The 14088-nt window shown below is 27.9% G+C and overlaps 1 protein-coding gene and 1 long non-coding RNA gene across 2 annotated transcripts; both read left to right on the top strand.

The window, feature by feature from the left end:
- The first annotated feature begins 1223 nt into the window (after window positions 1-1223).
- On the top strand, window positions 1224-3753 carry LOC109812751 (uncharacterized). Its single transcript, XR_002240946.3, has 3 exons — window positions 1224-1452; window positions 1766-1865; window positions 2114-3753. It is a non-coding gene; the product is annotated as an uncharacterized LOC109812751 (long non-coding RNA).
- A 4711-nt stretch (window positions 3754-8464) lies between these two features.
- On the top strand, window positions 8465-13156 carry LOC109812765 (tricyclene synthase EBOS, chloroplastic). Its single transcript, XM_020376808.3, has 7 exons — window positions 8465-8741; window positions 8940-9213; window positions 11139-11517; window positions 11625-11843; window positions 11951-12089; window positions 12207-12455; window positions 12633-13156. Exons 1-7 carry the CDS (start codon window positions 8526-8528, stop codon window positions 12924-12926), a joined length of 1770 nt encoding a protein of 589 aa, XP_020232397.1. The 5' UTR covers window positions 8465-8525; the 3' UTR covers window positions 12927-13156.
- Window positions 13157-14088: the final 932 nt, after the last annotated feature.

A 14088-nucleotide genomic window follows, 5' to 3' on the forward strand; every position in this document is an offset into this window, starting at 1 on the left:
TCACGTTTGTGAAGATTAAATGCATTTAATAAATTTTATATATATCATAAATGTAGTTAAAGATATTTTATAAAATGTGATGTATATTTTATGTGAAATTGTGAAGATTAAATGCATTTAATAAATTTTCTTAATTTATATGAAATTGATTTTATTTGCTTTTTCTCTCATGTTTGTGAAGATTAAATGCATTTAATAATTTTTCTTAATCTAATTTTCTTAATTTATATGAAATTGATTTTATTTGCTTGTTCTCTCACGTTTGTGAAGATTAAATGCATTTAATAAATTTTATATCTATCATAAATGTGGTTAAAAATATTTTAGAAAATGTGATGTATATTTTATGTGAAATTGTGAAGATTAAATGTATTTAATAAATTTTCTTAATCTATGAAATTGATTTTATTTGCTTGTTCTCTCACGTTTGTGAAGATTAAATGCATTTAATAAATTTTCTTAATCTAATTTTCTTAATCTATATAAAATTGATTTTATTTGCTTGTTCTCTCACGTTTGTGAATATTAAATGCATTTAATAAATTTTATATCTATCATGTGGTTAAAGATATTTTAGAAAATGTGATGTATATTTTATGTGAAATTGTGAAGATTAAATGCATTTAATACATTTTCTTAATCTATATGAAATTGATTTTATTTGCTTGTTTAACTTTGTATTATAGCTTGAAGTCTGAAGAGACTTTATTATAAAAAAAATATTTGGTTGTTGAAGTTTAAAGAGATTTCATTGTGAAAGGATACTTAAGTAATCCCTTATAGAAACAAATAAAAAAATATTTAGATTAAGACATAAATAACTTATAAAAAAATACTTATATTTTTAGAAAATAGTAAAATTTGATCAAATTAATTAAAAATTAGACGTATTCTAGATAATTGAGACAAACTACTGTAATTTGTTTTTATTTATCACCTTATCTACTACCTTAAGATTTAGGTACTACTCGTTAATTCGAAAAGTTGATAAATTTTTTATTGATATAATTTAAACTTTATCTTTTAATACCTGCCTTTTCTCCTCATATAATATGGGCCACTAAATATACAATAAAAAATTTTAGGAGACTAGTATCACACAATCACAAAACTATAGGAACAAAAGTGATTTTAATCCAATAATTAATGGCACATCAAATATTTATGTGACATAAATTGTCCAACTTACCAAGAAAATTTAGTTTACTTAATTGAATAATGTGTAAAGGACTTTTGTTTCGTACAGATGCTATAGTATAAATATTGCTCGGTGGGTGCTCAACACCAAGAGGATACCAGGCAAAAATAGACGAGTCCTTCTTTGCTCGCTTCTCAACCACTAAATGTGAATGTGACCACCATCCGTACTTGGAAGCTCCATATTTTTTGTTGGATGGGTTGTATTTGTATCCAAGAGTCAGCATATTAGGATTGTAGAAAATGGAAAGAAAGGTATGAAACCCATAAGAAGAAGCAGATCTAAACTATGCTTTACTCTTCAATTCAGAACCTCAAACCATCATTGGTTTCTACTCACTCTTGGTTGCCACCAAGATACCGTACTACAAAATTTATATAAGGAAGTATATTGTTAATATTTTTTATTAAATAAAATTATTCACAAATTTTAAATTTAAGATTTTATATATATTATTTTAGAGAGAATGACACTGGGTCCGTGAGCTCCTTTCTCTCCCAAATTTCTCTAGTTAATTCTTCTTCTTCTCTAGATCACTAACTTCTTCTGTCTTTTCTTGAAATTCAGGCTAGAAAGCTGGTTTTCGGAGGATTGAATTTCGCGGGTAGAGCTTTGGGAAAAATTCTTCTTCTTCTCAAATTCTTGGTTGTTCGGAGCCAATCTTCAGGTGAGGAAAACTAAAATGAAGGTTGTTTGATTGCATGAGTTTAGGAACTCCATTGATGCATGAAATTCGAGAAGAAGTGGTTGAATTGGGTGATTTCTCATTTTTGGAGTTTCGGGAAATAATGAGATTTTTGGGTGATTTTGATGCTTGAAGGGTTGCATGTTGAATCTAAGCTCATTTTTTAGTTGTATGGAGTTTATGTGTTGCATTTCTTGGATTGCATGTGGTGGTAATCTTCTGATTTTCAGGTTTTTGATGAAACTTTTGAAGTTGGGAGGTTGCTGTTTGAACTTGCGCGGGCGTGCTTTCATCAGGGACCTCCATTATCAAATCACGCCAGGCACGAGGTTAGTCACGCCGGGCACAATTTCAAATGAGAATCTCTGATGGTGGCTCATTGTGGTGTTTTACTGATATAGAGCTAGGCGCGTGAAAGGTGCGTCCGGCGCAGGGTGATTGCGCCGGGCGTGGAGACTCCTATGAGTCTTTGTCTCAATGATGTCGGGCGTGGGGATTCTACGCCGGGCGTGGAGGAGTTTTAGAACTCTCTGCTTGAGCTTAGGCCGGGCGCAAGATGGTTGCCCCGGGCGTGAGTACGTTGAATTATTTGGTTAAGTTGTGGAGTTGCCTAATGAAGATGAGTTGAGTAGTTGTTGATCTAAGTTGTTTATATGTTGTTATTGATGAAATTTGTATAAGTTGAAGTAGTCTATTGATGTAAAGTTGTAAGTTGCTCTAAAGTTGTTGAAGTTGAGATTTTGATGACTATAGTTGCTTAAATTATTTACTCAAGATGTTATTATGTTGCTTATTGTTGTAAAGATGACTATTGTTGTAAAGTTGTTAAGATGCCTATTGTTGTAAAGTTGTAAAGTTGGGGACATATGGTGAAGATATATGACATGTGTTGAGATACATCGTACTAAGGTGCTAAGTTGAAAGTTGTTTTAAAACACTACAAAAAAAGTCAATTTAGCCACCGAAATTAGTGACCAATTTTTTTCGTCGCTAATAGCGACATAATTAGCAACCGAATCTGATTTGGTTACAAATTTTATTTAGCGACTGAATTTTTTAGTGAAATATAATCGGTCGCTAAAATAATAATTGTTGGTTAAAATAGCAAAGAAACCGTTTCGATCGCTAAAAAAATAAAAAAAATATTAATATTTATAATAATTTTAGCAACCAAATTAAAATTGGTCGCTAAAAAATAAAAGAAATATTATTATTTATAATAACTTTAGCGACTAAATTAAAATCGGTCGCTAAAAAAATAAAAATACTATTATTTATAATAATTTTAGCGACCAAATTAAAATTGATCGCTAAAAAAATAAAAAAAAATATTATTATTTATAATAATTTTAGAAACCAAATTAAAATCGGTCGCTAAAGAAATAAAAATATTATTATTTATAATAATTTTAGCGACCAAATTAAAATCGATCGCTAAAAAAATAAAAAATATTATTATTTATAATAATTTTAGCGACTAAATTAAAATCGGTCGCTAAAAAAATAAAAATAGTACTATTGATAAAATAGTACTATTGATAATAATTTTAACGACCAAATTAAAATCGGTTACTAAAAAAATAAAAATATTATTATTTATAATAATTTTAGCGACCAAATTAAAATCGATCGCTAAATATAAATTTTTTAAAAATTTAGAAATATATTTCTTTAAATGAAAGCAAATATAAAAATATATAATATTATTTTTATAATGATAAAATATTAATGATAAGAAATAAAAATCATTACCCTGCCAATAAAATTAATTTGTTTTTTAAAATATTACAAATTATATAATTTAAAATAGATAATTAATATATCATGATGTATTAAAAAATGAGAAACATAATGCTATAAAAGAAAATTAAATAATAATCTTTTTAATTGAGTTTTTTTTTAAAAAAATTAAACTAATTTAAATAATAATTTATCTAAAAAATTTATTTATTTTTCTCTTGAGAAATTTATTTCTCTTTTACCATGTTTAATATTTTATTACATTATCAGATAATATGAAAATACATAATTTATTATGCTTTCCAATTTTGTTAAGATAAATAAACTTCTTTTCATAAATCTTATTTTATTTTTATTATTATTTTAAAAATTGACTTAAACATCTTGTTCAATTGATATAAACACGTTAGTTCCATTAAATTAAAAATAATTGACTTATATAACGATTAATAAAAATTTATCAAACAAATCTAAAATGATAAAATCTAATTAATGTTACATTAGTTTAATAAAGAAAAATTATAAAATAAATTATATATATAAATATATACACCAATAACACATGAGATCAATTACTTAAAATATGTTATATCATCTATCTTCGATTATGCTCGTACTACTTTGAGGTAGATATCACTTTTTTGAGGAGACATAATTCTATTATTATATATGAATATGATCTCACCATGGGAAACTGATTTAAAACAACCACATTTTTAAATATTTTTATTTTGTTTAATGATAAATTAATTTTTAATATAAAAATATTTCTTTAAAATATATATAATTATACATATATATTTTAAAATTATATTAATTAAATATGTATATAATAGTTCGTCTTAAAAATTAATTCATTTAGATATTATAAAATATTTTATTTTAAACATCAATTAAATAATACCTTGCTACTTATAATTTATTTAAATATTTATAAATGAATATTATATTAACTCCATTGATTATTTTAATCCTTGTCTTTAATTTTATTATATATAAAAATTATTTACCTAATATATTTTGAAATTATTTTCATGAATCTTATTTTATTTCAATTGTTATTTTAAAAGTTAGGCTTAACCGTTCAATTCAATTGATACAATCGTGCTAGTTTCATTGTTTAAAAGCAATTGACTTATACAAAAATTAGTAAGAATTTGTGAAACAATTATAAAATGAAATATTTTTTAGTAATTTAAAAAAATTATTATCTTTTGATTTTAATTTACTCAAAGATGTTCATAGTATTTAACTTATGATATATACACCTCCTTTTTATTACAATTACACCTCCTTTGTTTAAAAAGGCTAAAATTGTTGACAGTAGAGCTCGAATCCATACACATACTTACGTGGAAAAAATCTTAAGTCATCCCCCTTAACTAATTCGGCAAAACCACCCGCTTGTTCTTTTTGATCAGCTTTTAATACATCACAATGCGTTTCGTTGCTTTTTTCTCTATCAAATAGAATACGTGACTGTTTTAAAGGAGTTTTTTTATTCGCACATTTATTTTAAAGTTTCATGTTGAAATAAAATTCCAACACAAATTAACATATTTTATAACTAATATCTGGTTTTAAACTTGATATGAAAGTATTATGATATAACTTGATAAGATTTTAAATTAATATTTTATTAATGGTTGATAATTAGAAAATAAAACAAGGATAAATATATTTTTTGAATTTTATATCTTAGATTTAAGATGAATAAATATATTGTTAATTAATAATTTATTTAAAATGTTAAAATTTAATTTATAAAAATAATATTTTAAAAGAGAAGTGTTATAATAACACAAGTGTAACTTTTATTAAATATTACATCGCTTAATAACTTTATATTAAATGTTTTATAAATTCAACCGTTAGATTGAAAGTTTTTTACTCTTAGATCATATATACAAAATTTTATATATGAATTCAAGATGATTTGATACTTCATTCTTGTAAAATAAAATTGACGTAATATGTACATTATAAAATATATTAAAATATGAGCACTTTGATTACCTTCAAGTTGTTGTTCAATTTTAACAAAACTTGATACAAACATATAAAGTGATATGAACTTTCAATCTAATGGTTAGATTTATAAAATTCATATTTAATATAAAGTTATTGAACAATGTAATACTTAGTAAAAGTTATACCAGTGTTATTATAACCCTTCTCATTTTAAAATATAAAAATTATTATTTAAACTTTTAAATTTATAATAGATAATTTAAATTGTATCATAATATTAATTTTAAATAGAAATAAGTAGATTGTTAATTATAAAAATAAGTATATATATAAATAAATATTAATTAAATATAATATAATTATTATTATTAGTAATATAATTATTATATATATTATTATATATTATAACGGTCTAGACACATCAAAATGAGAAAGATCCAAAGATAGTATAAGTTGAGATTGTATAATTGAGGATGACTTAAATAAATTAATTTGTGCTACCTAAACTAACAACATGTATCTGCTTTTCCGTAGCTTATCTCATCAGAACTCCATAGTTAAGCGTGCTTGACTTGAAGTAATATAGGGATGGGTGACCTTCTGGGAAATTTCCCAAAAATTGTGTAATTAAGGACAAAACATGCTAAAAAGTGAAGTATTGTGAAATAGAATCCTTGAGGCCAAATATGAGTGTTTCGTAGCGACCGAATTTGCGACGTCTATAAAATTTAATAAAATAAAAAATAAATCTTTAGCGACCGATTTATTCGGTCGCTAATTTGGTCCCCATACACATCAGCAACCAAAATCATTGTAGCCATTTTGCGACCAAAATTTTCGGTCGCTATATAGCTTTGCAACTAGGGTTTTTGCGACTACTTAAATTCAGTCGCTAAGGTAAATAGTGACCGATTTTGGTGGTCGCTAAATGCAATTTTTTTGTAGTGAAAGTTGAATCCCTTAGTACGGTGTGGGCGATATGGAAGTAGTTGATCCATGTCATGGTTGAATGATCAATTTGAGTAAGGTATCTAGTTAGAAATGTAGTCTTTGACTAGGTACTGGAGGGTGCGTGGTACTTGGAGGGCAGTGGGTGGGCTAATTCCATATGTAGATTGGTGATGCAAGCCAAGGCCGTGGTAGGCCCATACCCAAATCCTTCTGTCCTGACAGTAATATTGAACCTCCGAGTCTAAGTGGCACACTTGAGCAATCGCCTATTATTTTCTATTCCTGATTCTCTTTGGAGTTCCTAACGTTGCCCTATACCTAACCTGGTTAAGATAGGTCAAACGTTGGATTCCGTAGGGTTTATGCCACCTAGACTGCTCAACCTCAGTTGTTGGAGATCTCCTAGTTGTATATGCATGACGACGCACTAGTTGATGTTGTGTTGTTACATTCAAGTTGCATATTAAGTTGTATGAATGAGTTGATAGTTGAGCTTTTATGATGAACTTTGTGATTGTGTTGTGATGATGATTGGATGAATAAGTAGTATAGATTATTGTTCTATACTTGTATGGTTGTTTATTGAACTCTAGCTTACCCTTTTGTTTTCATGTGGATGGATTGCAATGATCATATTGTGTATAGGAGCATATCAGGGTTAGGTTGGAGATGGTTGTTGTGACCATTGTGAGACGAGGCGTTTGTCTTCGTGTCAGAGTTACCATCTTGGATAATTATCTGTTGGTGCTTGACCAGCACTAGGATAATATAATTATTTTAGATGACTGTATATGCATAGTATGATATTTTGTTTATAAATATTTATTATTCTTATCTCTTCTTATATATGTATATTCTGTCATCCAGTCTAATATTTTACTTTAGTTCACTAGTATATTAGTGCGATTCCACTAAGTGGGTCGTTACAATATATAATTAAAATTTTAAATAAATTATGTATATAAAAAAATATTATATTTGAATATATAAACTATATTTAAAATTTGAATAAATATAATTTTTAAATATATAAACCATATTTAATATTTATAATAAATAATTTATATTATAGTACAATATTATTTTTATTTATTAATAATTTATTTTAAAATATTAAAATTTAATTTATAAATAATTATAATAAATAAAAATTAAATTAAATCTTAAACCTTAAATCTCTAAATATTAAATTCTTAATTCTGAATAATTTATATTGTAGTCTAATATTATTTTTATTTATTAATAATTCATTTTTAAAATATTAAAATTTAATTTATAAATAATTATAATAAATAAAAAAACAAAATTAGATATAAAATTAAAAGAATTATTAAAAAAATCTCTTGTCAAAAAAAATTCTTAAAAATAAATAATCGTTCGTATTTTATTTATATTTTATATATAAAAGTTGCCATTAAATTTTTTTTCACTATTCATTGAGATTGATTAACCGACATGATCAACATTATAAGTTGATCTGTCAATTTTAAAGTGGACTTCACATGCTGTGCAAAGCTCAATTATTTTTTTTGGTCCGGTACAAAATTGCCACGTATAATTTAATAAATATTTTAAATTTTTTTCAAAAAGCTGTCACATTAATTCTAATTCACTTTATGAATTACTTAAATTTTAGTAAAATTACTTTTAAATGTAGCACAAAAAAATTGCTTATAAGCAATTCTATTAAAGATGCTCTTAATTTTTTCCGACATGTTGTCAGTTGCATAATCCTTAATTATTATCCCACGTTTCAATTTTGTGGAATCTAGGAAACCCGAAAGGCAACTGCGAATTCTAAAGTCATATTCATGATGCTAGCATGAAAAACGTGACCAAGTTATTATTACTTTATTGCCAAATGCCAATAGCTCTGCATTGCAGTGCCTAGCTAATGCCTATATATTTAAATGTCATCAACCCAACATTGAATTAACATTCGCAGTCGCAAGCGTAATTAAGCCAATAACCAAACATAAAATGACCCTTCTAACTCCCACGTTTCATAGTTCCTTCTTCTTTTCACCTCTTACTTTTCGCAAACCACAAGGCCCTAATCTTCCCCACCAAACAATTATTTTCCCTCTCCGATGCAACGCAACCACAAACGTTGCCGTTTCTGAAAGAAAATCGGCCAAATACCAGCCAAACCTCTGGAATTACGATTTTCTGCAGTCCTTGAAGCATGACTATGTGGTGATTAATCAAACCATACTAAAAACTTGTTTGTTTGGATACATGTTTAGAAAACTTGGCAAAGGTTCTTCTATTATATATCCAAACATGTTCTAATTATAGTGTCTCATCAGTTCTTTTCTTTGTTTTTGATTAACTTTACTCACGTGATTTTGCATGCTCTTAATTTGTTTAGATATATATGTATTTATATTATAGGATACAAGATATGAGGAGAGGGCAAGGAAGCTGGAAGAGGAAGTGAGGAGAATGATAAAGGATGAAAATAGAAACATATGGGTGAAACTTGAACTGATTGATGAAGTGAAACGCTTAGGCATCGGATACCACTTTGACAAGGAGATAGGAGAAGCCCTTCATAGGTGGGTCTCTTCTCAAAGATTCAGTGGTGCAATCACTGATCACAGAAGCTTGCATGAAATTGCTTTAAGCTTCAGGCTCCTCAGAGAATATGGCTATGATGTCACAGCAGGTAAATACAATGGAAAACGATTCATTCACATACAACATGGCATAGAGATAAGAATGGAAGAAAGATAAGTAATTAATCAATGAGAAAAGAAATACACAGATAGAGATAAAAGATTTTATAAAATCGAGTTTAAGAATAAAGGTTATCACTCCAATTATATATATTAATTATATGTTAATTTTATCTTTAATTGATGTTAAACTTAATATTTTTTTTCTAATGAAAAGTGTCAACCGTTAAAGGTTGTGCATTGTTTGGCTGTCAAAGAATATATAAGAACTATATCCAAAAAGAAATATTCATGGGAATCTTAAAAGGCATGTAGACACACTCAAATAGAAATAAAAGATTAGTGGTTGATAAAATTAATTATTTAATGTGATAAAAAGAAGAAAATAGAATAAATAAATAAAGGTGTCAAGTGACTGTGAATACACAACTCACTAATTCCGAAGAAAAAAAATAATTCATAAACACTTAAGGAGTGTTGATAATCAGAAAAGATAACAAAAAATAGATAGGTAATTAATAAAATTAAATTAGTGGTATATATTGTGATAAAAAAAAATTAGGAGAGTCTACTCATTGTTTAGATGAGTTAATCACTTATACACCGTTAGTGTAAAAAAAATTTTATACTAACAACTAAGGAGAAGAAGAAAGCATATATATGTGTCTAAAGATAAATTCTATAAGTTGCTGCAGTCAGTGGTGAACCTCCAACATGACAGCCACGGCACCTCCAAACTTTTTTAACTTTTTTTATATATATATTAATATATATATATATTAATATTATTTTTATATATTATCATATTATTAATTGTAATAAAAATAAAAAAATGAAGTATAAAAAAGAAAAAAATTTATTATTTTTTAACTAATTTATAATTATATATATATATATAAATAATTTGGCACCCAATTTTTTATTTTCAAGTTTCGCCACTTTACAGTGGCCAAGATCTGTTAGCTGCAACTTAGGTGGCCATATGATTGTTGTTGTTTAAAGCTTCATTTACCAAATACAGCATTAAGCTAGATTGAAGAGCAGAAACCTGAAGAAAATCTCGGTGCAAACGGTTGGGTAGCCAGAATTTGGTGTGAGCAACGACAGAGAAAAGGGTCTTGAGTTCCGTAACAGTGGTTGGCAGCAATATCTCCAAACACGAGTCATAGCCAGCACCTTCCACTGCCCTCAGAACCATGTTCTCTATTAAACCCACAACGGAGACAGAAACCACAACACCATCAACAAGCTCAACGTACATCTCAGCCATCTTCAAAGCCACGTACCCACCATAACTGAACCCAACCACCACGCACTTCTCCACTCCCTGCTTCCCAAACCCCGCCGCCACACACTCCGCTCGAAACCGTATTAGAATTGGTTACATTTTTTTAAAATAAAATTAAAAATAATGATGTGACAATTTGTGATTAGAAAAACTAGATTTAGAGATAAAAGATTTTGATCTTATTGTCACCTAAGCAAAGCAAACACCGAACTTTAAAATAAGAGCCCGTTAACAAATGTATTTAAAAAGTAAATAAATTTTATTAAAATTTGCTGTAAGTAAATATATGAAAAATATAATATTTTTATAAAAACTTTATATTTAAAATCTTCTTCTTATTATTTTTATTTTTTATTTATAATATTGACAATTGAGAAATTACAATATTATTACATCACATATTGTTATGTATATATAATTGTTAGCTGAACATGAAAAACTGCCTGGAGAACGTGGAATCAAACACACTATTAGTTACACTCACTTTAATTAATCACGTTAATTTTAATTGTTCACATTGTGTATCTAAACGGTGATTTATCCGAATGTACCCGTGTCACGTGTGCACCTTTTAGCCGCAAGCTGGGTAAAAAAAATGACTTTTCTATTTGTCCTTTAATCATGCAGATACATTTGAGAAGTTTAAGGACCAGAACGGTAATTTCAAGGCAAGTCTTGGCAGAGATGTGAAGGGAATGTTGAGTTTATACGAGGCATCGTATCTGGGTTATGAAGGAGAACAGATTCTTGATGAGGCAAGGGCTTTCAGTAGCTTCCATCTAAGGGGTGCCCTAGATGAAGGTAGAATCAGTAGCATGGTCTTAGAAGAAGTGAATCACGCATTGGAACTTCCACTGCATCGTACAATCCAAAGGCTTGAAGCCCGTTGGTATATTGAATCTTATGCTAAAAGAAAAGACGCTAACCAAGTGCTGCTTCAAGCAGCAAAACTTGATTTTAACATCGTACAGTCAAGACTGCAAAATGATCTCCAAGAAATGTCAAGGTGACTTTGTGTTCGAATTAAGTATTTAATTAAAGGAATTTTCATAATTTTACAACAAACTCTGATTTTTTAATATAATTAATTTATTGTTACATATTATGATGAAGGTGGTGGAAAGGGATGGGTCTAGCCTCAAAGTTGAGCTTCAGCAGAGATAGGCTAATGGAATGCTTCTTTTGGACGGTTGGAATGGCCTTCCAGCCTCAGTTTAGTGATCTCCGCAAAGGTATAACGAAAGTGACATCCTTAATAACTACAATCGATGACGTGTACGATGTTTACGGCACCTTGGATGAATTACAACTTTTCACATCAGCTGTTGAAAGGTAACTTAATTTATTTCCCTTTAAATAAATTCTATATTATATTCTATACTCTGGTAACAGTTAATAGAGAGCTGAAATAATTAATTAGTGGACTAATTTTGTCGCAGTTGGGATGTAAAAGCTGTTCAAGTTCTACCGGATTACATGAAGATATGCTTTTTAGCACTGTACAACACTGTCAACGAATTTGCTTATGATGTTCTTAAAGAACAAGGACAAGATATCCTTCCCTACCTCACCAAAGCAGTATGTTCATAAAATTAGAGCCAACACCAATTCATTATTAATATACAATTATTTTCATAACATGTTAGCACCATATATGTTAATTAAGTTTACTTATTTTTTAAAATTCAATTATAGTGGTCTGATATGTTGAAAGCATTCCTACAAGAAGCAAAGTGGTGTCGCGACAAACACGTGCCAAAATTCGAGGAGTACCTCAACAATGCATGGGTGTCAGTCTCTGGCGTAGTGATACTCACCCATGCCTATTTCTTGCTGAATCATAGCATAACAAAGGAGGCACTTGAGTCCTTGGACAATTACCACTCCCTGTTGCAAACACCATCCACTATTTTTCGACTTTGCAATGATTTGGGTACTTCAAAGGTAATTGATTTGCCTAACTAAACCCTAAATCCTAAACCCTACCACTTTCCACGTATATGATATGTATAGTATTTTGATGTGCATACTTCATAAATAATCAGAAATTAGAAGAAGATATTATGAGAGCATCTAATTATGTAATTAATTGGCATTCATTTTTGTTGTAATATTTTGCAGGCGGAGTTAGAGAGAGGTGAAGCAGCAAGCTCGATTGTGTGTTACATGCGTGAAAGTGGTGCTAGTGAAGAGGGTGCTTACAAAAACATTCACAATTTGCTTAATGAAACGTGGAAGAAGATGAACAAAGATGGAATCAAGCATTCTCCTTTTCCAAAACCTTTTGTAGAAACTGCTATGAACCTTGCAAGAATTTCTCAGTGTACATACCAGTACGGAGACGCACATGGAGCCCCAGATAACACAGCCAAGAATCGCGTACGATCCTTGATAATTGAACCCATTGCCCTCTAAAGATAACACTCAAAACTTTATTGTACATGATTCCAAAGAGGACATTAATTTGACATCGATGGGGACGGAAGTAGAAAGTGTCTAATATATTTTTATAACCTTTTTCTTCATCTATGTTTATCAGTTGTATTATATATTTTTACTTTTTATTGTGTATATTACAACGTGCTCACAGCTACCAGTTTCAGTTTTTCTTAAGTTTATGAAGGGAAGTTATAGTTGGGCCTTCATCATACAATCTATACTCTTTGTTTCATTTAATTTGTGTAACGTTTAAATTTTAACATAAAATTTTAAAAATATAATTAATATATTTGATTTAATAAAATAAATTATGTAACTTTTTAATATATACGGACTATTCTTTATCCTTTTGTATTTTTAATTGACAATTAAAGAATGTATTAGTAATAGTTAAAAATATATTTAATATTATTATATTAATACTGTAAAATTACAATAATGCATAAGAATTGTCAAAATATCTAACAAAGTACGGCTGAAAGTTTCTCACTTTTCGATGTTGAATAAGATATTTTTCTTTGCAAATTCTTTTAACTTTAATATGGTATCACGTACGAGACTTTAATAATTGTTGTACATATTTTTACAATTCATCACAAACTACAATCTATCTTCTTATTTAAAACTTTTACAATTACAAAAGTAATTAACATGAAAAGTGTGATAACATTATTTGACTTATTGGTATGATGTACAAGTCCTTTATGATATGGCAGGTCATTTTTAATAATAATTAAAAGTAATAAAATAAATAAATTTTTAAATGAAAATGACCCATAAAATCTATAAAATGATAAAATAAAAAATGTGTGAGAGAGACGTTCAAAATCTTTTATATATTATATTTATAATAAAGAAAAATTATTTGTTAAAATCACTTTTGACTATGTCTTTGAATAAAATATGATTAATTTTTAAAGAGAAAATCAAAATATAAGATAAAATTTAATATATTAATTTATTAAATAAAACTAATTTAAAATATTTTTTAAAATTATAATTAAATAAATATATTAATTTTTTGAAATATCACTAAAAAATACAACAAATAATACGCCTATGATTGAGTTCTTTCATGCTGCATTCTCTCTGTCATTGATTTTGTTTCTTGGATCCAGCTATTCGCCATGGAAGATCA

This window comes from Cajanus cajan, chromosome 8, assembly GCF_000230855.2.
Source record: "Cajanus cajan strain Asha chromosome 8, NIPB_CcT2T_4, whole genome shotgun sequence".
NCBI classification, from domain to species: Eukaryota; Viridiplantae; Streptophyta; class Magnoliopsida; order Fabales; family Fabaceae; genus Cajanus; species Cajanus cajan.

What these genes read in the sequence shown, in the direction of transcription:
- LOC109812765 (XM_020376808.3), top strand. Translation starts at nt 8,526, where the DNA reads ATGACCCTTCTAACTCCCACGTTTCATAGTTCCTTCTTCTTTTCACCT. An exon ending in TGGCTATGATGTCACAGCAG is followed by an intron (nt 9,214 to 11,138) that starts GTAAATACAATG and finishes TTAATCATGCAG; the next exon opens with ATACATTTGAGAAGTTTAAG. An exon ending in GATCTCCAAGAAATGTCAAG is followed by an intron (nt 11,518 to 11,624) that starts GTGACTTTGTGT and finishes ATTATGATGAAG; the next exon opens with GTGGTGGAAAGGGATGGGTC.